Source organism: Dermochelys coriacea, chromosome 10 (genome assembly GCF_009764565.3).
Source record: "Dermochelys coriacea isolate rDerCor1 chromosome 10, rDerCor1.pri.v4, whole genome shotgun sequence".
NCBI lineage: Eukaryota > Metazoa > Chordata > Testudines > Dermochelyidae > Dermochelys > Dermochelys coriacea.
The window spans coordinates 10,968,228-10,995,167 of record NC_050077.1 but is presented as its reverse complement, the minus strand read 5'-3'; the positions used below and the strand labels follow the sequence as shown (position 1 = coordinate 10,995,167).

Below are 26,940 nucleotides of genomic sequence, written 5' to 3'. Positions count from 1 at the left end.
CCTCAGGAAATATCACAGCTGGACTTTTGAAAGACCTAGCACAGATGGCAAGGATATCTGGTCCTATGTGTCACAATGGGCGGGAGCTGCTGGGTACCAAGCCCTTCAAAAAATCTGGCCCTTATTTAGGTTCCTAAATTGCCTGAGCTCTTTGAAAATCTTGGCTCAATTATAGATGCTGAGCACTTGAAAATCTGTCCCTTAAAGCCTTCTTCAGATGTTCACTTTGCATGAATAGGATGCAGCTATAGAGCACTTCTTGCATACAAAGCTTGCTGGGAGTAGTAGTTTATAGTTCTGGTTTGCTGCCGTATAAACCCTCCACTACTACAGAAAAACTACAGATTACAAGAGGAAGACACTTGGCACCATGAATCAATGCTTATGTGTGGTAATATTTAATCCTTGGGAACCCAAGACATAGACATTCTACTGGTGAGTAGATGGTGATAATCATTGTCAATGGAGCAGACTAAAGTCTTTTTCAACATATTATCTTCCATCACAAACAACCTTTTGAGAGTTAGATTAGTATTTACATCCTGAACCCTTCAAAAAATCAAAAAGGTTCTTTCCCCTCTTCTCAGCAACACTGCTTTCTGAGAAGAGCAAACAGAATTGTTTTTCTTGCATTAAAAAATTAATATAGTGTAATAACTACATGGGGTTTCAGATTAGACTCTCCTTCCATCATTATTTTTTCTATTTATCTTCCTTGTGAAAGCTGGTAAGTTTCATCTTTGCAGACTCTGTACTGCTGACTCAGTGGCCTGAGCCAAAATGCAAAAAAAAAAAAAAAGGGACTATTTAAAAAAGGTTCAATGATTTTATTTTCTCATCATAAATATGAAATTTAATTAGCAGCTCACTGCTAATGAAGTCACCATGGAAAATGAGGTGACAGGCAAGCATAAAACACAACTGTGATGCAGCAGCCAATTTAACTCCTGCTTTTCTCTGCCAGAATTTCAGCTCTTCTGAGACTGTTGTGCCCCATTTTTCTTTCCTGGGAAGGATTCTCTGTCCTTGTGGTAGCAATCACTCCAGTGTGAAACAGCAACATAAACAGTGCAGAAGAACAACAGAAGAGGAGCACTGGGGGGCTTACCAGAGTCCTACAAAATATATAGAAACCTAGTATCCCTCACAAGATTCTTCAGCCCACATCCAGGCCTCTGTGGGCTGTGCACCTTTGCCTGAGGGCTTCCCATGTCTCTAGCTCCCATAGCTCCAGAGGGAAAGGAGGTTGTGTGAAGAGGTAGGGTTCCAGAACTTGGGCTCCAGCCTAAGCCTGAATGTCCATACTGCAATTGCCTGAGCCATCTGACACGGGCCAGCTGCAGTAAAGATATACCCTAAGAGCAAGGGGCTGGTTCCTGGGAGTGTGTGTACGTGTGTTATTCTGCCAGCTCCTCTGACGCGGCTCCTGAGCAACAGAAGACAGAAGTTCTTGCAACTGGGTCTGTGTATCAATGTGAGTGTAAGGGGGAATGAGTGTGCCAGGTTCCTGCACAATCACTCAGCCACAGCTGCCTGAGGTAAGTTCAGAGCAAGGATGCATAGGTCCTTTTTGCCCTGGTGGAGGAGCTCAAATTGCCAAAAAAAACCCCAAACAACCTTGTACAGAGTCATCACTGAAAAGCGGGGAAGCACTGTGGGAGAACACTGGGAGAGCTGAGTGAACCAGTGCAACCACAAAATCTGCACTTCCCACCTACTCTAGCAGTAAAAGGTTGGAAATGAATTGATTGGGGTGAAAATGTTCACAGGAGCTGCCCAGGCTAGTGCAAGTGAAATGATTTCTGGACTATTTGGGAAGGATTTTGGAGCAATGCTGTGGGTGGGCAAGAGTACTGCTGGTACTTGAACTAGCTGTAAATGACAACCTTTTCTCATTGTTGTATGTAGTGTTGTTGTAACCATGTTGGTCCCAGGATATGAGAAAGACAAGGCGGGTGAGGTAATATCTTTTATTGGACCAACTTCTGTTGGTGAGAGAGAGACAGAGTCGAAAGCGTGTCTCTCTCACCAACAGAAGTTGGTCCAACAAAAGATATTACCCCACCCACTTTGTCTCGCTAATATTTTCTAAAGCAGATGGGCCTTAACAGCACTGGCCCTGGTTATATTTAATTCTTCTGCCTTTGTTGCTGAGACTTCAGGGTGGGTCTTGAAATCCTGAAAGACGCAGGAATGAGGTTGCATACAAAACAGTTTGCCTACCAATGTGACATACCCAGTGGCAAGAACCAGCAGCATTCTACCTAGTGTGGATCTGCTATAGAGGTGGCTCGGGGCTCCTGACGATTTTCCAGATGAAACAGGATCTTGTCGTCCTCAGCATGGCCTAAAGGCAGGGAGTTTACATCTCTGATGTTTGTTTGGAAAAGTAAGAGCTTTGTAATGCTGTCCCAGGAAAGTGCCAGGTGCCAATACCTGACTGCTGGCAAAGCCTCTCAGATCAAATCAAGCTCACTGAGTGTTTGCACAGCGCTTTTCAATGGAGGATCACAGAGCACTTTACAAACATTGTTTAACTCTCACAACACCTCCATGGGGCACATAAGTATCATTATGCGCACTTTACATGTGGGTAGACAGAGGAACACCGTGAATTGGCGGCAGAGCCAGGAATGCATCCAGGAATTCTGATGCCCAGTTGCCCTGCTCTAAATACTGCACTGCCCTCCATTTCTCAACATAGATTTTTCCCCAGCTGAGATTGCAGCCCCTATTTATACCATGATGAAGAACAGTGAACAACAACTCAGATTCTGGATTCTATTCTCACCCTCCTCCCTGCAGACAGTAGCTGAAGCTGGATCTGAGCAGGTAAAAAATAAAGAAACCACCTGCCCTATTTTGGCATTCTGGCTACTTTTATTTCCTGTAATTAACCCTGTCTGTTTTTGTAGCCTGCCTGTTCAGAATTACTTCTTACCAGCTGAGGATGTTGGGGGAGAGGGCTGGAAGAGTGATAACACACCAGGAATAATGAAAATGGAGTTAGCAAAGATACAGGTGACTTTTCAGGTTTCCACTCACCAGCAGTGATTAATTTGAAGCTTTTATATGTTAATGTTTTCCTGCCTTCTGCCAGTAATAAATAACCAATATGCTTTAATACCTAGTTATTATTCATCCCTTTCAGATATTTGGATTTTGATTCTTTGCTGCATCTCAATCACATTGAATTTCTTTAACTGGGACAGCTCCATTAAGGCGCCTCTCCAAGGATATCCTGGCAGGGCTGGTGACAGTAATGGATAACACGGCACATGAAAGAGAGAAAAACTACAACACAAAATATTACTAGCCATGGGGAAACATAAGAGAAATCTCCAACATACACAAAACTACATTTAAATAATGTTAGGGATGTAATACAAGTCAATATAACGAGAAAACGCACAATTACGCCTGACACTCCATTCTTAACTTGCTCTATAATGTCTGGGTACTACAGCAAATAAATTATGCTACTTAACCACTGTTTGACATCCTTACACTACCCTAATATAATGTGGTGAGTTAAGAAAGCAATGGCACCATTAACTATGAATTTCTTTGGGTTTTTCTTTTAACTCATCTGTCACAACTTTAACTTTCGTGTGTTAATTTTTTTTGTCTTTTCAGAGGTTTTTTTAGAAGAAACAAAGGGTAACATTATCAAAAGCACTTGAGTGATTTAAAAGTCTCAATCCCATTTTCAAAATTTTAGGTGCTTAACTCCCATTGGGATTTTCATTAAAATAAATGGGACTTTAGGGTTACCATATTTCAGGTTTCCAACAAGAGGACACTGTGGGGGAGGGGCGAAGGGCTCTGGAGGAGAGTACATTTGAGGGAGCTGGAGGTGATACGTGCAGCAGGGGTACTCACTGGAGGTGGTGGTGGGGGACAGCGTCACTCCCTGTCATGGTGGCAGGGCAGCTGGCGCAAGTCCAGGATGCAGCAACAGCTGTCAATCAGCCCCTCTCTGCAGGCCCCCACCCTGAGCTAAGGAGCTGGGGCCTGGGTGGGCGGGATCTGCCAGCTGTGGCTGCAGAGGAATGGACCAATCGGCGGTCAATGCAGGGAAGGGACCCATCAGGAAGCGGTCCAATTGGGGCTCTTTCTGAGCTGCAGCATCTGGCTCTGAAAAAGTCCCAGACATTGCCTGTTATTTGAATAATCCTCCCAGAGAGAGGATGGAGGCTCAAAAACGAGGCAATGTCCAGGAAAACTCAGGTGTATGGTAATCCTACTTATGAGCCTAAACCAGTTAGGTGCTTTTGAAATTTTTATCCCAAATAACATTCATAATCATAAAAAAGCTGATTAATGGACATTCATTTCTAGGATACATGTTCTGCAGTAATCTGCCAATATATGCCAATCCTAACCAGCAACACTTCTACTATACCAGAGCTGAGGAGATCTTGGGAAAATTCAAATTAAATTTGGCAGCTTCAAATATAGATAAGAGTATGCTTATAACATTTGCAGATAACACTAAATGGGGAGGGGGAGAGGGGAAGGGTTGCAAACATGTTGGAGGACAGGATGAGAATTAAAAATGACTTTGAGAATTGGTTTGAATTCAACAAAGACAAGTGCTTAGCGTGTTCCAGATGAATGGAAGAAATTGAAAACAATACTATTGATGAAGAAAGGTGATACAAAAGAACTGAGCAACTACTGTCCAATCACACTCCTCTCACAGTGTATTAAGTCTTCACCCGTGTCATACTCAATCGGACTAAGCAAGATCTTGAAATGCACAAAAGCAGAGAACAAGCTGGTTTCCACTAAGTGTATTCAACAATTGATCACATCCACTCATTCGAAGGGAATGCAGTAGGAGGCGAAAGGTGGGGTGGCCAAGTTTCAACAAAATAAAGATATCCCTACTGAACAATGAACTGCCCATGAAGAAAAGGAAATAACTGTTTAACTCCACTGTTCTGCCAGCAATGATATATAGAGCAGAAAGCTGGTCAATGACAAAAGCGGAGGAAGAAAAATTCGCTGTCACCCAGAGAGAAATGGAAAGGCGAATGTGTAAGATATAGCTCCGTGATCATATACCAAATGAGGAGATCAGAAGGCATACAGAGTATGAACAATGTAGTGCAGACGATGTACGATGCAAAGTGAAGGTGGGCGTGTCATGTAGTCAGCAGGCAAGACAATAGGTGGACAACCCGTATCAGTGACTGAATCTCCAGAGACCACAAGTGACTGAGGGCAGACCGAAAATGCACTGGGCCGATCCCATGACAAAACTCTTTGGCCAGAAATGGAAAGAACATGCTTGCAGCAAAATAGAATTGTGTGGTATTGACTTGTGTTCGTAGAGGGACAGACGAGGACAAGCCAGACAAAGGTGACAAATGTAAAATACTTCACTTAGGAAGGAAAAATCAAAATGCACAACTACAAAATGAGGAATAACTGTCTAGAGGATAATACTTCTGAAAAGGATCTGGGGTTATAGTGGATCACAAATTGAATAAGAGTCAACAATGTGATACAGATGCAAGGTTAATATCATTTTGGGATGCATTACCAGTAGTGTCGTAGGTAAGACACGGGAGGTACTTGTCTTGCTCTACTCAGCACTGGTACATAGCTGGAGCACCAGTGCCAAGCCAGACACCAGGTGACCTCAACTGGAGCACTGTGTCCAATATTGGGCACCACACTTCAAGAAAGACGTGGAGAGTCCAGAGGAGAGCAACAAAAAAGATAAAAGATTTAGAAAACCGGACCTATGAGGAACGGTTAAAAAAACTGGGCATGTTTAGTCTTGGGGAAAGATGATGAGGAGACGGGGACCTGATAACAGTCTTCCAATATGTTAAGGGCTGTTAGAAAGAGGATGGTAATCAATTGTTTTCCATGTCCACTAAGATAGGAAAAGAAGTAATGGGCTTAATCGGCAACAAGGGAGATTTAGGTTAAATATTAGGGAAAACTTTCTAACTCTGAAGGTAGTTAAGTTCTGGAATAGGCTTCTAAAGGAGGTTGTGGATTCCCCATCATTGGAGTTTTTTAAGCAGGAGTTGGACGAACACCTGTCAGGGATGGTCTAGGTTCACTTGGTCCTGCCTCAGCACAGGGGCTGGACGTGATGACTCCTAGCCCTACGTTTCTATGATTCTATCAGTATTCACAAATTCAACCTTTTTTTCTTCTTCTTCTTCTCACAAATCAATAATGGGCCCATTAAAAACAAAATTCAGATATATATGAAATTCAGGCAGGTGAAACCTAGATATCAGAAAAAGAAACAGAAACAAACAATGTTTACAATTTGTCAACTTTTATCCAAATTGGAATTCTATCCCTTGCTTGCCTCCAATAGCTAACATTTCAAATATAGGCCCAGGATCCCATATAGGGTTGGTGACACCTGTAATTTAACAGGCTCAAAAGCCATTTTTCTGACGTTGTCCCTGGTGAAACAGCTTCAGGTTGACACACTATCAGGTTGTGACTTAGCATCAACGCCATGATGATGCAACTTTGAGTCATTGTGGCTTCCAAATTATAGAAAAAAGGTCAGAACCTGTTGCCAGAGGTTTCTGACAACTTGCCAGCCTCCAAAGCGATGGTTAAAATTACCAGCATTTCTGCCCAGACTGTCAGCCATGAATATCATTTTCTGATTGCTTTCTTCAAGTGGTGAGATCAACCTATCCTCAACAGTAATGTATATAAAAGGCCAGCAGATTCTCACACCTGCGCAACACCCCTGAATTCACTGACATTGCATGTCCATAACTGTCACCAGCATTTAACCAGGAGCTCCAACTGTCATTAGCCCCAACAAGCACAGGGGAGTCATACAAACACCAACATGTACAACAACACTCCAAGTGGAGATGCCTCAGAAGTCCCATCCTCCCTTCTGGCCAGAGAGTTTCAGGTAAAAATAAACTGATTCAGTGTTTCCAGCCCTATAGGAAACATAAGGCTCCTTTATTTCTTCTAACAATTAAAGCAGAAGAAAAAAAAAAGCACACCCTTTCTGACTTGAGACAAGAGTTTAAATACTTCGTGTTTCATATTGCACCAACATCTTTCATAGCAAAGGCTGCACAAAGAAGCACAATTCTCCCAGGTCACCAGTGAAACGACTTTGATAATCTCAACAAAGTGGATCTTTGGGTTTGCTACAAAACCATTAGAGATTGATGGGACTGCAATTCTTTGCTCAAGAGAAATCAATAAATAGAAGCTGCTGTGAGGGAGCGAGGTCTGGAATGGAAGAATTCATTCTTGTTCAGGACTAAGGTGCAGTAGTAGAGTTTTGGAAGAACCCATAGAGTGCTGCAAGTAGAAAATAAATAATCCTATTTAAAACACACACAGAGTATAGTGACTTCAGGTGTTTTCCCAGCTTACTTATGCTCAGGATTCAGAATTCACAGAGGGAAATATTTTAAGAGTTTCTTCATGGTTATTTCTAATCTTTATGGAAATGGCTCTTCTGCTTAGGTGTAGAAACAATATCCGGAAACCCATTAACCAATCTAGCGTTGCACATACTGATATTTGTCACAATGATCATTATGTAGAAGTATTTTATGTATCGTGTATAAATTTTTCAGAATTAGTTTATGAACATATGTCCACAACATACTCACAAAACAAAAGGAAAACAATCTGTTAACTGCTAATGGCATCCATATACATACTACCATCATATAGCCTATTCCAGCATTCACAGAGCAAATATCCTATTTTATCCACATTAATGAGGAAAACTTAATCACCAATGAAGGACCTGCTCCAGTGCCCACTGAGGTCAATGGGAGTCTTCCCATTGACTTCAATGAGGTTTTGATCAGGTCCAAAGTCTGTTTTTCTAACACTGATAAGGAACCTTCATGCTTATGAATTTTCTCACAACTTAACCAATTTACTTTAAAATGTTACTATTTAGGAGGGCTTACAGAATAGCGTGATATTCATGCAGAGAAAAAGTATATTTGACTATGCCAAACCAGACTTTAGACACTGGAATCCAAGCATCTGTCATCGCTATATCTATTTACTTTACACAGAGATTCAGTCACTGAAGAAACAAGTACTAAGCCTACAGTAATTTTTTACAGAGCTATAAATTTTAAACTAAAATTTAAACTAAAACCTCTTTAAACTAAAACATTTAGTTTGACATTTCTGATAGACTTCCAGGGATGTTTGACACATTCCTCTGTCCTCTTGAGTTGCTACACAGACCCATCACAGCTGATAACATTGGAAAGCAATGCAACATACAACAGTGAAAGCAGATGAGGTTTAGTGCGGCTTTCACAAGAACTATCCCTCTGCCACACTTGCACAGGAACTACATACATTATGCCCAGCTGTTAACGGTGCTCCTTGTTCTTTACTTTCATGAGCTTTGCAAAATTTACTAGGTTTTTTTGTATAAAAATGGAAGAGCCCTATCTGCCAGTGATTTTAAAGGCAAAACTCCCCACTGATTTCAGTAGATAGTTTTGCATGTGGACTGATGGCAGGATATGGCCCCCACGAAATTTTGTCTCTTCTGGAATCCAAATATTTGGCAGGAGAATGTGGAGGGGAAGAGATGTCTAGATTTAAAGTAAAATCCAAAAACCACTTTTAACTTCAACTGAAGTCATTGTGACAATCCTCCAGAAAGAAGTAATTCACCAACTAGATTTAGGACACGTCCTATGTGAAATGGGTATAACCCAGTTCTGCCAAAGCTGCAATTTAAACAGACTGACATTGTTTTCCCTTTTTGTCTGCAAGGGGCAAAAGTGAGAGGGGGCCAAGAGGAGAGAAAAAAGTGACCGAGGAAGCTAGAACAGACACACTTTTTATTACTTTGTTGGATCTGTGCCACAGACAGCAATCATATAAATCTTATAGCGATCATTATAACTCCTGAGCCATTGAACAAATCACAAGCAGAAAGGTTACTCTCCTGAAAATATTCACCTCCATTAAAACTACTGACCCAGAAAGGAGGGTGAAGGCAGCATTTCTGAGGAAATGTTGGGGCGGGGGAGATGGAAGCTGTTTTACGTGCACACTTGTAAAAATCCATCATCTGTACTGAAAATAAACTTATTCTTTTTCTTGTTTCCTTTTTTTAAAAGTACAGGTACTGTACCCTCAGCAATGAGGGCAGCACTCTATGAGCCCAATCCAGCTTCTGCAGAAGTCAGTGCGCAAAGCTCCTATGGGTTGCCAGGGAAAAGTCAAATGGAGAACTTTATTAAAAGCTGACCCTACTATCTTTCTAGTAACTGTCTGATTTACGGAAACACTTTTTGTCAGTTTCTGATGTGTCTTCATAAGTTCATCAAAACTCTTGACATTGGAGGATGGAGCATTACATTCTGGGGGTGAAATTCCCCTCTGTTACACTGTGGGAATGCTCCTGACATCAATAGAGTTGCACTGGCAAAACCATGGAGAATTTGGCCCAAGGTTTATGTTATAACCAATAAAGGGCTTGATCTTGCATTCCATGCACGCCCAAGGAGTTTGGGGTGCATAAGGAGTCAGGATTGGGCCCAAAATGTGCTAAAAGTCTGTTAAAGCAAAAATTCAAGATAGTTTTTTATTATAAATAGTACACTGGAAATACCACATTTGCTGTTTTTGCAGCATTGGAGATTGTCTATAGAGGGGGCTGGCGGAATCTTGAAGTTCTCACAAAATGCCTTGGAAGCTCGTCCCAGAAAACACCAGACTCCAAAGGGGATGAATTTGTATATAATTCAGAGAAAATAAGGTCTGGTTTACACTACGGATCTAAATCAGTATAACTGCATCACTCAGGGGTGTGAAAAATCCATACCCCAGAGTGATGTAGTATATTGACCTAACCCCCAGCATAGACAGCACTATGTCGGTGGAAGAGCTTCTTCTGTCAATATAGCGGCTGCCTCTTAGGGAGGTGGATAAACTGTGCCCAGGGGTGAGCTTTCTCCTGTTTACATAGAGCTTCTTCATTCAAGTGCTATCGAAATGCAACTGCACTGATGCAGCATGTTAAATGTAGACCTGCCTTAAGTGTTTAAAAAACTGTTATTTGCTTTTTAACGGGAGTCATAATTTGCCCAAGTAGCAAAATGAAGATTCAGAGAAAAACTGTCTAAGCCCCTCATTTTCATAAGTGGTCCCAATTGCCATGCTGCTTTCCCTTGGCTATGAACAGGCAACAGCTCTTGGTCACTAAAGTTAAATTAGTTGGGAGAGTTTGTTCAATGAAGGGTCCAAGTTTAGTTGCTGCAAATCAGAATGGTGATAAATTGACAGAGGTGCATGGATGAAGACTGAACTGTTTCCACATACATTCTAGGGTTTGTTATTCACTTAGTTCAGGGCCATCTCTTACTGGAGACAGTGACATGAAAACGTCTTGGAGTCAAAGACTTATGTCCTGATTTTCCATTCTGGAGTAACTGTTCTCAGTGCAGTGGAAGGGAAGGCAAAGTGGCTTTAACCTTTAGACCTATATTGGAGCAGACCGGGGAAAAGCTAGGGGTTAAGAGAAGTTGTCCATGCAAATTCAAAACTTCTACTAGCTACAATGACAAAGAGCCCACCTCAGACCCCTCCTGGTAATTAATGAAGCCACTGTAAGTAAGCTCATGAACTGAATAACAGCCAAGACAGATTGACAGAGCCAGAAGAGTACCCAGAAGTCACCTACTACAGGACAGGTCCAACAAAGAAAATAACAGAACGCCACTAGCCATCACCTTCAGCCCCAACTAAAACCTCTCCAACGCATCATCAAGGATCTACAACCTATCCTGAAGGACGACCCGTCACTCTCACAGATCTTGGGAGACAGGCCAGTCCTTGCTTACAGACAGCCCCCCAGTCTGAAGCAAATACTCACCAGCAACCACACACCACACAACAGAACCACCAACCCAGGAACCTATCCTTGCAACAAAGCCCGTTGCCAACTCTGTCCACATATCTATTCGGGGACACCATCATAGGGCCTAATCACATCAGCCACACTATCAGAGGCTCGTTCACCTGCGCATCTACCAATGTGATATATGCCATCATGTGCCAGCAATGCCCCTCTGCCATGTACATTGGTCAAACTGGACAGTCTCTACGTAAAAGAATGAATGGACACAAATCAGACGTCAAGAATTATAACATTCAAAAACCAGTTGGAGAACACTTCAATCTCTCTGGTCACTCGATTACAGACCTAAGAGTGGCTATCCTTCAGCAAAAAAGCTTCAAAAACAGACTCCAACGAGAGACTGCTGAATTGGAATTAATTTGCAAACTGGATACAATTAACTTAGGCTTGAATAGAGACTGGGAATGGATGAGTCATTACACAAAGTAAAACTATTTCCCCATGGTATTTCTCCCCCCCCACCCCCCACTGTTCCTCAGATATTCTTGTTAACTGCTGGAAATAGCCTACCTTGCTTGTCACCATGAAAGGTTTTCCTCCTTTCCCCCCCCTGCTGCTGGTGATGGCTTATCTTAAGTGATCACTCTCCTTACAAAGCATCCGATGAAGTGAGCTGTAGCTCATGAAAGCTTATGCTCTAATAAATTTGTTAGTCTCTAAGGTGCCACAAGTACTCCTTTTCTTTTTGCGAATACAGACTAACACAGCTGCTACTCTGAAACCAGCCAAGACATTGTTACCCTGGGGAGAGATTTTCAAAGGCCAGTTACTTATCAGATGTCCCAGCCTGCAACTTGGTGCAGTGAGAGGGAAACGCTCTGAAATGGGAGATCTGATTACCTATGGCGATTGTACTGTAGTCCCACAATCCTTGCAGGAGGACATAATTAAAGGGTACACGAGACATGCCAGGACCTCACAAAATGTCAGGTGTGGTGGCCCAACACACAGAAGAACCTAAAATGCCAGGTGGAATCATGCAGAATGACTAAAATGGTGCAACTGAAAGCGTGGGGTGGGGTGGGGGGTGAAGAAGGAGGAGCAAGGGGAGCTACTAAGACTTGGGAAGGGCAGGGAGCTGGCTCCAGTCTGGGAAGAGGCTTCCTGGTAGTTCCTACAGCTGTTCCTCTGTGGTTGGTGCCCAGTGCCCCCTGAGCTCCAACACACACTTCTTAGCTACTGGCCCTCTGCCGCCTTGCTCAGGTGCTGGTGCCCTGTGCTGTCCCCCACCCCAGCACCTGATGCATGTGTTCCTGCCCCTCCCCCATGCTGGGCGTCTCCTCCAGGACCCACTGTGGCTAGTGTCTGAAAGATACGCTCAGGCTGGGCTGGGGAGTCCTACCTGCTCCCCGGTGGCCAGCCTGATCTTGTGCACCTTGGTGGCCACTCCAGCCCCTCCTTCTGGTCCCCCTCTTGTCTGCATGAGATATTGTGGGGGTGGAAAACATCAGGGGGCAGAAAGATAGATCTACACCCCCAATATTTTCACTGTGGGGGCACTAATATCCCCCCTTCCAGTGCCCCTGACTCAAAGTACTTGTCATGCCTACAAAACTAGCCAACAGACCATGAGATATAATAGCATGAGCAGGGGAGAAAGGCTCCCAGAGAGTTGATTGCTTGTGATAATATTCTCAACTTGTAGAAATTCTACTTTTCAATAGGCCCACAAGTCAACAGGTGACAGAAAAATTAGACTGCAGTTGTTTCAGCATTCCGGAAGGAATGGTCACTGACAAAAGGCCAGATTGCCAGCTCTGCATCCCTGAAACTCTTGGGATGCTGTCACATTTCAAGCATGCTATTTGCAGCCCCTCCCCCCCCCCCCCCCCCCCGCCATCCACAAGATTCTACTTTAAATCTAGACATCTGAGAGAGCAGGACAGATTGCTAGAAGAATTCCAGAACACAAAGACCCCTTGTTACTTCCGCTGGGATACGGGGCAATTCCCTTGCTTTACACTGAGAAATCTGAAATCAGGACACAACCGCCAGCCCTGGAAGTAAATCTTCATCTTAAATGGCCCTGGTTTAAGGATGTGAGGGTGAGAGATGTCAAATCTGAGAAGCCTCAGGCCTTGCTTTTAAGTGTCACAATCCAGTCCAAAACGTATCCAACTTAAACCAGGACACAATATCAGCTGTTGTCACTGGGTGTACTTTTACCGCAATATCCTACCTGTTTGAGATGGATCAAAATTCTCAGTACAGAAGAAACAGGGAGCCTCTTCAGCTGTTTCTAACCCCTGCTGAATTGTTGTGAGGTTCTGGTAGCAATCACACCATAGTCTTAATGGAGAGACACACACTGATCGGAGTCTACATCTTTGGGATTTGATAATCCAAGAGAATCAACAGGACAACCTCCTCCTCAAGGCTCAGAAAGTCCTGAGCAGAACCTTTGCAGTCAGGCAGAGGGAACAGTATAATTGTTTTCTCTGTTTTAATTAAGTTCCTTGTCCAGCTTTTGAAGCACAGATCTTGTTCTATGATTCTTTACCATTCTCCAAGGACAATTTGGACCAAACCGTTCCCTTTCTCTGCCCACCCTCACTCCCACTGCTCTGCTCATACAGCCTGCAATGGAAGGGGAAAGCACAGATATTGCAGTACTTCCTCCAAATTTCCTGCAGGCACCACTGGGGGATGCAAAGGCAGGGAGGCAGCAGAGAGCTGGACCCCCCGGGTGGGCTCCGGTCCAGTATGGCAGCACCAGGAGTGAAAGGGAAGAAACCGACAAAGAAAAACTGGGGGAGAAGAGCAAATAGGAACATGGGGGAAGCAGGAAGGTAAGTGGGGGAGACAGGAATACATGGGGGAAGGGCTGGGCCAGAACTTGGGGAGCAATGGGAGGACAGAAAAACTGGGAGGGGATGAGGGTAGAGATAGAAACTGTGGGAAGAGGAGAACACTTGCAGCAGGAGAGAATGGCTCCTTTTCAGAGGAGCCCGTATGTATGTGCAAACGTGCATGGAGAGGAAGCAATGTGCGTATAAAAGGAGATACAAGAAGGCTCTGTGCTTGACAATCAGTCAGTGTGGGGAAGGGGGAGGCTGTCTGTTATGTATTAGTTAGAGAGTTGGAAGAAACCTGCAAAGGTGTGTGTGTGTATGTGAGAGAGAGAGAGAGAGAGATGGGGGGAATTTAAGGGGGCTGGGGAGCTTTTGAAACAAATCCTCCAAGTGTGGACAGGTGCAAAGGGAGGCAGCATGTGTTTGGAAGGGTAATTTTGGGGTAAAGCAAGAGCAGTGCACAAGACTGATTTTGCAGGGCAGGCAGCCCTATGTGTGAGAGAGATTTTAGGGAAAGGAAGTGGAGAGAGACTAGAGGAGGGGAAGAACAAAGAGATGGGAAAGGGGAACAAGACAGAAAAGAACAAAATAATAGAGGGAGAGGGGAGAGAAATTAATAACTTGGGGGAAAGAGGTACAGCCCACTGCAGAGGCTAAAAAAAGAGGAAGGTGATGGAGGAGGATGAAAGGAAAAATCGGAACAGTTGTCATATAATAGAGAAAATATGTTGGATGGAAAATAGACGTAAAAAGATGGCAGAAAAGATAATAGACGATATATCAGGGTCAAAGAAAACAGAGTGGAAGAAATGAGAAATACAACTATAAAGCAAGAAAACATTCAAAGTGGTTTTATTACTTAGAGGAAGCATAAATCCTCAAACAAGAGTTTTACAGAAAGGGGCAGGATGGATTGTACTGTGAGTGGGAACAGAAACTTCCCTAGCGCCAGCCCTGCTCAATCAATCTCCTTCCCTCTCACCTGCCCCCTAATTCTTCCTCCTGATCCCCCGAAAACATTTTGGTATGTGCTTGCACCTATGAATGCAACCTGGGCTTCATATATCTGTACATGCAAAGTGGAGCTAGACCTGCCGAGGGTGAGAAAGGAGCTCGCAGAAAGACTATCAAAGAAGTCTCCTCGGAGGTGGGGAGGAGTGAAACTGGAAGCTGCAGTGATCAGAACCAAGTGCCATCCCAACCGACAATGGTGTGGAGCTGGTCTGGCAGGTGGCTACTTTCCTTACCTTGGGTGCTCATGAGTGACCAGGCTCACTTGCTGTCCTGCCTCTGGGTGAAATTCACTAGGTCATCTCCACGCACTTGTCAGTATCCTTCTCCATGAGCCCTAGAGAGGTGAACCGTGCTCTGCATCTGCTGGGACGGAAGGGAATGGCAAGGGCCAGAGCCCTGCAGACAGCCAAGAGTCTAGGGAGAAGAGGGCTCTGGAATACAGGATGCAAGTGCACCAGTGTCAGAATGAGCAAGTGGCAAGACAGAAAGTAAGAAAAAGTGTGTCACAGGCTGGGAGGGGCGGAGAAGGAAAATGCAAAGACCTGACAGGAAACCAGACTCTATTAATCTGCACAAGGTTAAAAAAAAAAGAAGAGCATCCTCTGCTCTGCAGTATAGGGACCGCTTGCAAAGGCTTCTGGATGCAGGTGGAAGCAGAGCCCGGAGGTGCGCACTGCAAGCAAACTCCAGCCTCTAAACTAGAAAGGGATTGGGCAGCCCAGCAGCAGCACAACCACAAACTACAGCTTTGGGTGGAAGTATCAGATTGCCTCCCTGCCTCTTATGAGTCTGCCTGCATCACCAGGGCTCAGAGTCTGCACAATCTGTTCCCCTTTGATGCAAAGGCAGACATGGCAAATGCACATGTTTCAGGTACTGCTCCTTTCCTAGCACAAGGTAATACCCCTTCCCTGCCCACAGCCCATGCCAGCCAGAGAGGGAAAGGGAAAGGACGAATGGACACTTCAGCCTACAGTGAAAAATAAAAGTTTCAAGAGCAGCAGTTTCAGGTAGAGTTTGGGGGTTCCAGCGTTTCCAAGTTCCAGAGGCTTCTCCAGGAGACATCCACCTTATTAGCTGCTTGTTCATTTTGTTGTTTTTAAACACGGGGAGGAGAGGGGGAATTTAAATACTATTATTTTTAAAATAACATTTTACATGTTTTATCAAGGAGGAGAAAAATCTCTGTTGACTTCAGTATGAAGCAGGGCTTTGACTTGCCGAACCTCTGCAGGCTTGATGCTGGGCTGCTGGCTCAGGGCCATACGTGGGCAAACCCCCATATACTGGGATCTCACTGAGCACCTTCACCTTCCAAAATGTGGAAAGAGGCCTCTTACCATAGGCACAGCCATGAGGAGTATGGGGACATGTCCCCTCCATTTCCCTTCCTTTGCTGTTCTGCTGGTCCAATATTCCCAGCACTACCCTTCTTGCCACAGCTGACATCGTCCCCCAGGAATGCCCACACACAAGGGCTCACATCACCCTCTAGCCAAACATCCTCCACGTCACTGCTATGCTGGGGCCAGCACAGCCTCCAGGGGGAACAGAATGCAACAGATGGTGGCAGTATAGTAGTACACTAACTCCCCAGCAGGGGGCACTAGGGCAGGCATAGAGCTGGACCCACCTTGACGCTTCATCAGGAATCAGCACCAGGAGTTAAGTGGGAGTAAAGAGATAGATGAAGAGGAGACTGTGAGTATGTGCGTAAGGGAGCCACCATGTGTGTGCCCCAGTGTGTGGGGGGAAAGAGACACTGGTGTGTTTTTATATTTGCTGGGCGGGAAATAGGAGACTATGAGAGATGCTAGACTAGTGGAGAAATCAGAGAGACTGGAAATGGGGAACATAGAGAGAGAAGAGAGCAAGGGCATGGGGAGAGACCACTACATTGGAAAAGAATGAGGAAGGGAGAGAAGGAAAGAGGAACAGTTGGTATGCTACAAAGAAAAATACAGTGGACAGAAGAACAAATGTAAAAAGCCAATGGAAAAATACCAAGACACACAACAGAGTCACAGACAACAGTAAAGGAAGTGAGAGGGCAAAGTGAAAAGAATGATTAAAAGGCAGAAAATGCAAGTCTCAAAAACTTGTATTACTGAACAGAAAACTTAAATCCCTAATGAAAGTGTTTTTAGAAAGGGGCCAAATGTGCTCTGCTGGCTGAACTACATTTTCTTAGCCAGCAAAATGGCTAGGGCCAGCCTGCCTCTTCTTCCCTGTCCTCAACTTTAATTCATCCTGTTGGTTCCCCCACTTTGCATCCACACCTGTGCCTCTTTCTTTGATGGCTAGGGAGCAGTTGCAAAAGCTCCCCCAAGGGGAAGGAACCAATGAGGGCTCAAACTGAAGGGGAATCCAGTTTCCTGTTAAAATGCTGTAATTACTTTAATAAATAGAACAAGAACCCAAAGATCAAAGGATACTGGAGTTCCTCATTTTCAGCAGAGAGCTGCAGTACAGTACAACACACAGCCCAGTACACCTCTCATTACCGCCTTCTGTTCCAGTTTTAAATGAGGGCCATCTTTTATCAGACCTCTCACAAACATGTCCTCTTCAGCTTGTGGTGAAACCTCTGTACTGCGTGTGTGCATTTACAGAGAGGATTGGTGGGAGACCAAGGAATGCTGCTCAGCTGCATGCTTCCTTCTTTGAGCAGGAAGAACCCAGTTAGAGGACTTGGGGGATGGGAGCGTGAATCGACCCCACAATGTTTTGGCACTTGCTCAAAGTTCCATAGGCCTCAGAGCTGGAGGGGGCCATGACCCTACTATTTTTAAGCAATGGTCCTGTTCTACATCAGTACAACTGCTATTGGAGTGGTCCAGAGTGTCGCTCCGGCTGCATGCCACAACGCCACTGAAGTTGACCCAACTGCCCTTTCATATGGACAGAGGGGCAGCCGAGCCTAGGGGTGTTGTGACCAGGCGCATGGGAAATCTGCCTAGAACTTGACTCCTGGCAGCGCTGGCTCATGTGCTGGTGACTGAATTACAGTCAATTAGTGCCTACATGGGGAACAAATACTTAATAATGGACTCTTCAGTCTAACAGAGAAAGGTACTACATAATGCAATGGCTGGAAGTTGAAGCTAGACAAATTCAGAATGGAAACTTGTAAATTGTTTCAGGGTAGCAGCCGTGTTAGTCTGTATTCGCAAAAAGAAAAGGAGTACTTGTGGCACCTTAGAGACTAACAAATTTATTTGAGCATAAGCTTTCGTGAGCTACAGCTCACTTCATCGGATGCATTTGGTGGAAAATACAGAGGGGAGATTTTCCACCAAATGCATCCGATGAAGTGAGCTGTAGCTCACGAAAGCTTATGCTCAAATAAATTTGTTAGTCTCTAAGGTGCCACAAGTACTTCTTTTCTTTTTATGTAAATTGTTAACAGTGAGAGTAACTAACCATTGGAACAACTTAACAAGGGTCATGATGGATGCTATGTCACTGCCATTTTTAAAAATTAATATTGGATATTTTTCTAAGAGAGACACTAGGAATTATTTTGGGGGCATTCTATGGTCTATGTTATATAGGATGTCAGACTATATGATCGTTCTGGCCGTGGAATCTATGAAGGAGAGAGGGGAGGTTTCCTGGCCTAGAGAGAGCTGGACTCTCAGAGGGAGGAGGGAAGCTGGAATTTGCCTCGTACCCTCCCCAAATATCTGAATTGGTGCCACTGGCAGAAGTGCCATTTAAATACTGCATTCTAAGAGGTTCTGCAGCTTTTGGGGAAGTGTGGCCAACAGGCTGGGGCAAAGGAAGGAAATAGAAGAATATTTTTGAGAAAACAAGTATAGTATTAAGTTCTGTTTTATGCTTTCTACTCTTTTCACAGAGGAAGCTGATATGCAGATGCACCAGGGGAACCATTTGCAGCACAACCACTGGGACTAGTTATGCCTGTAGCTCTCACTTCCACACAAATACCAGGCAGTTCAGAGCTGAGATTTCCCAAAGATCTTTCACATAAATGCCAAACCATAGTTCCTTTACAACACTGATAATCCCTCCCCGACTCCCAGGGGGAAAATGGGTTGGAAATAGGGCATAAGGGAATTAGGATCTGTTCCTGGTTTGTTTTGCAAGGTGCTGTTTGGTAAACATAAACAGTTTTCAAAAGACTCAGTAACTTGTTTTAAAGAAGAGCCGAGCATTCACTGGGCTCAGAGTGGGGTCTTATAGACTGGTTAATTATCTGCTGGGGCTTTAGTAACCCTAAGGATCCTGTCACTGAAACCTGCAATGATTTAAAATTATCCTAATCATAAAATGGAAGCCCCATACACTGAGATTAGCCCAGTGTGATCCAGTCCCCAGACACAAGGTCACACTCAGTCCCAATTTCTTTCATTAGAACTTTTTTTTACCGTTGATCCCGATTTTCAGTGTCATGGAGAAGGCTCTTGAGCAAGTGGTAGTTTCTTAGTCCAGATTCACTCAGCCTGGTGCGGGAAAGTGTAAATTGCATCTCTCTGACAAGAAGGGATCTGGCATTGGAAGAGGAAATTCACCAAGAGGGAACATAGGTGGTGTGTCAACTACCGCTCTTCATCAGGATAGCTATAAGAGAAGAGGAGTTTTAGTTTCCTTTGGTGGCTCCATAGAAACCCTGACAATGGAGGCTGGTGAATGAGTGCGCCCTTCGGCTGCCCTGTCCATAACCCTTTCCCCAACCCAGCCCCACCCACTTTTGGGACTTTGCTCATGTCCTGCAGTATCCCACTATACCTTCCCTCCCTGTAGGACTTTATCCATTGAGAACCTTGTATCTGAGTTTACATCTTCAGAAACCAGTATAACCCGGAGGTGAAGCTACCTCATTTGGTCTACCAGGGTGGCCAAGCAATAGAGTGGATTTAGCACATTAACAGAGTCCCTTGTTAGGTTGCTGGATTTGCTTTGTATGCATCCTTCCCATTAATGCTTCCAAGACATAAACTAGATCTCTTGTGGTCTGTAGGGAGGCATCCTCTCTTTGACTAGGCCATAGGAGCTGTGCAAAGCATCTCTCTCCACTGGAAGATCCTCTTTGCACAACTTCCCAATGTTCCTCTCTTTCCATAGCAATTAGATCACTGGCACCCAGGGAGGCATTCTGTAGTCCAGCAATAAAGCTGCTGAATGTCTTTGGATATTCCCATGCTGGAGAGCTGACCAGAATCAGCCATGGGATGTAGAAAAACACTAAACTACCCAGCTCTTAAATTGTCATCTCTGTGCTTCTCTTCCTTCTCCCCAGACAGTAATCCCAGCCCATGCAAAAACTGCCCTTAACTTCTAGAAAATCTTTCCTTATCAGCATAATAGTTCTGAAAGTCCCTGGATATAAGAAATGCATTTCACAAGCTATTGATCTGAGAAATAATATAATGCATTTGTCCTGGAGGTCATAGCTCTGTGCTCCTGTATATATGGTTAACACAACTCCTTTACAGCAAAGAAAGAGAACGAATGAATACCTTTCATGTCAGATATGTCAATTTCCTGCAATATCCTTGAAGAGCCTTATTGTATTACGTTTATGTATTATTGTGGGCCAGGATTGTGTGTATCCTCTTTAGTGGTGAAATGTGACAGAGGTGAGACCCGGGAGTTCAAAAGACTATACTGAAATTGTACCTGAAAAGTATTGACTTTTGGGACAATAAGTGTTAAATCGATTTCCTGGGAAATCCCTAGGGAAAGGTTAACCCAAATTCTCCAAATCCAGTTATACAAAAATCCAGCCTTTTGAAGCAATGCCCGCAGAGGGTAATTGTCTGCTGATTATCTGTTACAGAAGGCCAAGAGCAAAGGCCAAACTATATAAAGAAATAGATGATCTGCCCAGATGTTGTTCTGGATCTAAGACATATGAACTTTAACCATGGGGAAAGCCCAATTCTGGGTTTTGAAGGACTGAAACCTACCAGAGTCCTAGTTTGGAGTTGGGTGTGGCCTTTGATAAGGTTTTAGCATGTGTGTAGGCTCTTTTATTTTCTTAATATGTTTGATCTGTAATGCTTTTACTGTAAGAATAAATGTGCTTGCTTAGAAGGAGCTGTCTAATAACTTATAACTGTGGGCAATACACGGGTCATAGTCCTAGGCCTTTTTAGGCTGTCTGGCTTGTGGAGCTATAACAATGTAAGTCAGGGAGCTGGAAAGCCTTAAAATCGCTGGTCAGGAGGGAGAGAGACATGGGTCTCCACCCGAGAGAGGTGATGGTTGGGAGCCAGAGGTCTAAAGTGGGTGCCCTTGGTAGACCATGAAGGGGGAATCCAGGCATATTTTAATATTATTAGTGCTTTTAATTATCCTAGATCAATGGTTTTCAACCTGTAGTCCGTGGATTTCTGGGGGTTTGCAGACTACGTCTAAGATTTCCAAAGGGCTCTGCACCTCTGTTAGAATTTTGTTAGGAGCTCACAACTGTAAAAAGGTTAAAAACCACCGCCTTAGAACATCATACTTAATTAAAGATATTCATAATTTATTATGTCCCTCTGGAGGTTTGACTCGGATGTATTTCCCCATTCATTTCACCACCCTGTGGACAAGTAGCTGTTAAGCCTTCAGCTCTAACATCAGAAATGCCCCTTGATCTTAAAAAGCAATATTCAGGTGGATTTTTGTAACACCTATGGGAATAATGGTTTAAATCCAGCAGGAAAATGTTCCCATCTGTATGCTTAATATACACATTCAAATAGTGTTTCAATTGCCTGAACTATGAAATATTATGCTAGTGAGGCATATATCACATGGGCAACACACAGTATAAAATTTTCTTTCATATGACTATACAGGATTTTATGTATTTTTGCACAAAATTTGTAGCCATTAGTGACTGGCACATTATTATTCAATCTAGCAGTATGTGCCTGTTCTTAGCACATTCACCCTTTTTCTGTAAGGTGTTGGGGTCAAATCCCACTCCAGGACTTTGGTTCGTATTCATCAAGACCTCACAGTAAAGTAATGATGGGTGGCAATTAGAGATGTAAAAGGTTAAACGGTTAACTGGTAAGCATTAGGCTTACCGTTAACCCTGGTGACCCTGCACCAACCAGAGGGACCCCAGCCCCGGCCACGTCAGTCCAGCGGGACTCCAGCCCCAGCTGCAGTGGCTGCTTGGAGTTACCCCAGCCCCAGCTGTGCCAGGCCAGCCGGAGTTACCTCGTTTAATGGTTAACCAATATCATTTTAATCATTTAACTGGTTAACTTTTTAAACCGATATTTACGTCCCTAGTGTCAACCTATCAGAAGAGCAACCCTCAGCTAAATGGTGAACTCGGATCCATTTGCCTGCCTCTGGGGTTGCATAGGTGAAGGTTTAAGATACTATGGCAGTCTTTCCAAAAGAATACGGGTTTATTAATGTCTGATTCTAGGCTAACAGCCCCATGCTGCTACACAGACATTAGTTACTAATGCTGTGTGTGAGCTATTTCTCAGCACGCTAGCTGCACTATTGGTTTTAATTATACTTTCTATAGGGCTTCAAATGCAAGGATCTTAGTTTTACAGATCAAAAATTTAGCCTCACAGCAATCCTGCGAGATAAGTATTTGTATCCCTGTTTTATAGATGATGAAGCTAACTCATACATAGGGAGGTTAGGAGTCTTGCCCACTCACCCAGGAAGTCTATAGTGAAGACAGGAGAAGAACTTAGGACTCCCAGATAGCATTGGTCAAAAATGCCAATTTTTTGGTCTTCAAAATTTCCCATGAATATATTTGGTGAAAAATGAAAAAAAAATAATTAAAAATAATAAAAAAAAAGTTTGGTTTCCAAAAAAATATTTTCGGTTATCTCTGCCCACACAGTGTGTGTTTGGGTCTTGTAAAACAAAAATATTGTCCAAAACCTGAAAACATCCAGTTTCCATTTTTCACTGAAAAACCTGAAAATGTCATTGTTGTTGAACCCTTTGTTGTTAAAAAAATGTTTCCACTATAGCTCTGATCAGCTCTATTCCCAGTCCGTAGCCTGAAGCACAATGCCATCCTTCTGTCTATGCAGTGACTCCACTGTTAATACATACTCTTAACGGATTAAACTGGGAAGAACGTTAGGACACCCAGAGTGAGAAGGCCACTCTATCAAAATCTGTCGAGCAGCACTCGGGCTTGGCAGGCTTCTTGTTCCTTTATGTTAAAGTGGAAATTTTGCAGTCTTCTTCACAGGTCAACATTTATTTTAATTAGTAATTTGCCTGTATTTTTAATGGAAACAAATTGAAAACATCTGCACAGTCTTAAAGATTGTGAGTTATTGTTAATTTTCTCTCTTTTTAATTCCATAAAGTTTGCATAAAAGATCAGGAGGAAGCAAATCTTTGCTAAGTGCCATACACAGGGAGATCTACTACATCACAGACATAGTCATAATAATAATAATTAACTAATCCAAACCCCTTTAAGTTCTGTGGGGAGGCAGGATTCAGTTTAAAATCCTGTTTCTGAGCCCCCCCGTGGTGTTAGTTCCAGTTTGGGTCTGAAATCAGAAGATACTTATTTTCTGGGCCCATTCAGCTGCAAATACAACAGCTGTTTTTATGAGAAATCTCTTGAGATCAGCTGATCCCACAAAATTTCTTATGTCAAATCCCAAAAGAGCTTGAAAATGTTTGCTTGCTCCTTATTGGACCCTAGTCTTTTATCTTAATTTAGCTTCCAACTTGAACCGTACTCTAAATCTATTTTGCATTTATAAGCAATTACGTTTTTAGAGGATCTAGCCAAATGTAAGATAGGTAGCGGGGAAGTGACTCAGAGAGAACTATTAATAGCATACCCAAGTAAAATCTTCTACAAATGCATCTCCAATGCAACTATATGAGTAAGTTTGGGGAACAAACGTGACATAACTCTATGGCAAATTGGAAAAAAAACCCAAACCCTGTAATTCCAAAAGTGGAATGCCATAGGAGTCTACCACAGAGCTGAAAATAAGTGCTATCTGAGGAAGACAGGAGCTGATGCAATTGTAAAGTTAAAATACAAGTAGATCCACCTGGCTATCAATTACTGTTTGAAAAAATAATTGTGTTTCATATTTATTTACATCCTGTCAGATTTAGACTTCCCTTGAATATCAAAATTGTAAACGTTTCTCTTTGTCTATAAATACAAAGGCTGAACTTCAGAGTTATAATGGGAAAATATCCCTTGTGGAAAGGAAAACCGATGAAGACAGGGACATGCAGTAGAAGTTGCATTAAGGTTGTTTGAATTTCCGTCATAACTGTGGAGGGTGATACATTCATTTTGGTTATTGATTGAAATATTCTCGGGGTGTTCCTGCTACTTCCCTTTTTTATTTGTGGGTGTGTGTTGTTTCAAAGCATGAAACTCTTCTTTTCCACCCGAGGATATTTGAAGTAAGCACTATGCTACCCAGCATCAGTACACTATGCATCAAGTGGCCTGCCAGGCTATTTTCTGAGCCGAACCTCTCATACGAAAAGCAGTAGCCCCAAATGTCACATATTCCTATGTCATATCCCAGGGCAACGGAAAGCCTTCAGGCGGACACTTACTGTTATAGCATTCAGAGTAGCAGCCGTGTTAGTCTGTATTTGCAAAAAGAAAAGGATAACTTGTGGCACCTTAGAGACTAACAAATTTATTAGAGCATAAGCTTTCGTGAGCTACAGCATCCAATGAAGTGAGCTGTAGCTCATGAAAGCTTATGCTCTAATAAATTTGTTAGCCTCTAAGGTGCCACAAGTACTCCTTTACTTTTTGTTATAGCATTGTCATGGGAAATCAGCAGAAAAACAAAAGGACTTAATCAGAAGTTTGTCACTTAATTTCAAGGGTGAAAAATGTAGATCCCTGCTTGTCCAGGACTAAAAACTGCGAAGAGGGCCTGAAGGTGAAATTCAATGCCATTGGAAAGACACTGAATCCCTGTAGTGGTCTGTAGTGGCCGCTCCCTCTCAGGCTTGGAGGGAGGCCACTCTGATTCCTGCATTAGGCAGAAAAAGCACTATTAATGAGCAGTGTATATGCCCTGACCCTTTGTGTGGGGCCGAGGAACATGTGGTCTTTAGCCCAGCCTCCTGGCTACGGCAGACAACAAACATAATCTGGGGCTCTGACCCTCAGGCTGGGGCAGAGCAACAAGCAGTCTTTAGCTTCAGCCTTCTGGCTGGGGCATGCCACTTACAAGGTACAGGCCTTCTGACCTAGGGTGAGTAGGCCACCATCCCAGGGGTGGGGTTGACAGCAGGCAGACCCTGGCCCACCCTACTCCACTAGGTCCCAGCCCAGGCCTGTAACAGAGGCAGGTGGTCCCACCAGTGGGTCAGCAGGGATCCCACCAAACCACACTGAGTCATTTCCCGGCAGCACAACTGGACTAACATCTGGTTCCCCGGGCTACTTCCTACTGTCCTCCGTTGGCGTGACTCCGTAGTCTGCAAGTCCTCAGACTCTTCTGGGTAAATGGTGGACGGCAGTCCCAGCAGGTCCTCTCTGCATTCAGTCCTCCGGGCACAGGGTGCTACAAGGCTCAGCAGCAGGGCCATAGCCCTGCACTGGGCTAGAGATATAGGCCTCCTTTCCTGGCTCCCACCCAACTGAATTGAAGGGCCCGCCTCTGAAACTGCCCGTCCAGCCGCTCTGCTTCCGGCTCTGGCTTGGCTCCACCCACCGGGGGGTCTGTAGTGGCAGTTCCCTGTCAGGCTCAGAGGGAAACCACTCATAGGCGCCGACTCTGTCGCTGCTCTGGGGCTGGAGCACCCACAGGGAAAAATTGGTGGGTGCTCTGCACCCACCGGCAGCTCCCCGTCCTGCCCCCCCACCTCAGCTCGCCTCTGTCTCCTCCCCTGAGCGCATCATGTCCGGGCTTCTCCCCATAACTCCCAGCGCTTGCGCCATGAAACAGCTGTTTCACGCAGCAAGCGCTGGGAGGGAGGGCTGAGGAGGGGAGGCGGGGTCGGGGTGGGAATTTGAGGAAGGGGTTCAATAGGGGCAGGGAAGGGGTGGAGTTGGGGCGGAGTTGGGGCAGGGACTTTGGGGAAGGGGTCGGAATGGGGACAGGACAGGGGTGGAGTTGCGGTGGGGCCGCAAGCATCCACTGGCGCCGGGAAAGTTGGTGCCTATGAAACCACTCGGCCTCACTACAGTCCTACAACTAAGGAAATACATTAGTAGCTTGGAGAAAGTAAAAAACCAAAGGAAGGAGAAGCTGGTCCATGTTTTGTTTTAATAAATCTATCCTACAGCTGACAAAACATCAAGGCACTGAAGTAAAAATGATCCAATATACACAGATGATGCATGGATGGTTGGGAGGCAAGAGCAAAGACGATATTAAAAAACTAAATGGAAAAGCCTGGCTTTGAAAATTCTGGATACGGGATATTAATATAAGAATTAACTTTATGGACCAATCTAGCTTCAGTAGAAAGTGCAAGAAACCCTGTAATGGAGTAACCTGCCCATAAATAGAATATAAATGGCAAAACAAAGGAAAGATGTTACATGTGCTGAGAACAAGCAGAATCTATTATCTTCCACTTTTCACCCTATTCCTCACTTGTAAAGAAACCATTGCAGGAAGAGGGATTGGAAGCCACTAGACCGCAGGGCAAATGTGAAGGGAAGATACACTTAGTTTAGGACCTGGAGTCTGCAGAAAAAATTTGGGATAGGTTAGTAACTTGACGGCAGTTATCAGGGTCCAGAGACCAGTTTTCAGATCTTTGGACTATGATATGAACATTTTGTTATAACTGTTATTTCTCTTTATGGGTTCATTAAAATAGGACAAGATTCAGGTAACAAGTTACAGGGTATTCAGAAGTCAGTTTAGATGCAGTATGTTTGATTGTTCTATGACTTGTTGCTTGTGAAAGATTTTATCGTATTTGGTTCTATTTGTTCTTTTCAGGCTCTCATGTTCACTTTTTAATTGTGTGCCCCCCAAGGGAATGAAACTAACTGTAAGTCTGGAGGAACTCTCAAATAGCTTATAAATAGCACACATATTTCACTCACTATTATACTTACATGCGATTAAACATGGCTGTAAAATTATATGGCTGCTATTTATAAACCCGTAACACCTAGTTTTACTTGTGTTTTGTTCTTATGTTTTACATTTTTATAGTCCTCTTTGAAACAATGGTACTGATAGGTAGAAGCTAGGCTCCCTCGATGCATGATATGTCTATGAAATTAAATAA

At 43.8% G+C, this 26,940-nt stretch overlaps 1 protein-coding gene and 1 long non-coding RNA gene across 3 annotated transcripts in view; one reads left to right on the top strand and one right to left on the bottom strand.

Moving 5' to 3' along the window:
* The window catches only part of CARD11 (caspase recruitment domain family member 11), a 73,058-nt gene extending 57,554 nt beyond the window's left edge, over window positions 1-15,504 (bottom strand). The window contains exon 1 of one of the 2 annotated variants that reach the window (XM_043493651.1): window positions 14,967-15,504. In XM_043493651.1, coding sequence (XP_043349586.1) covers window positions 14,967-14,979 — 13 coding nt within the window. In that variant the 5' untranslated portion in view covers window positions 14,980-15,504. The remainder of the gene's footprint in view (window positions 1-14,966) is intronic. The other variant, XM_043493649.1, reaches the window with a different exon arrangement.
* A 67-nt stretch (window positions 15,505-15,571) lies between these two features.
* Window positions 15,572-19,434, top strand: LOC122456051. Its single transcript, XR_006274674.1, has 3 exons — window positions 15,572-15,606; window positions 17,142-17,199; window positions 18,593-19,434. It is a non-coding gene; the product is annotated as an uncharacterized LOC122456051 (long non-coding RNA).
* Window positions 19,435-26,940: the final 7,506 nt, after the last annotated feature.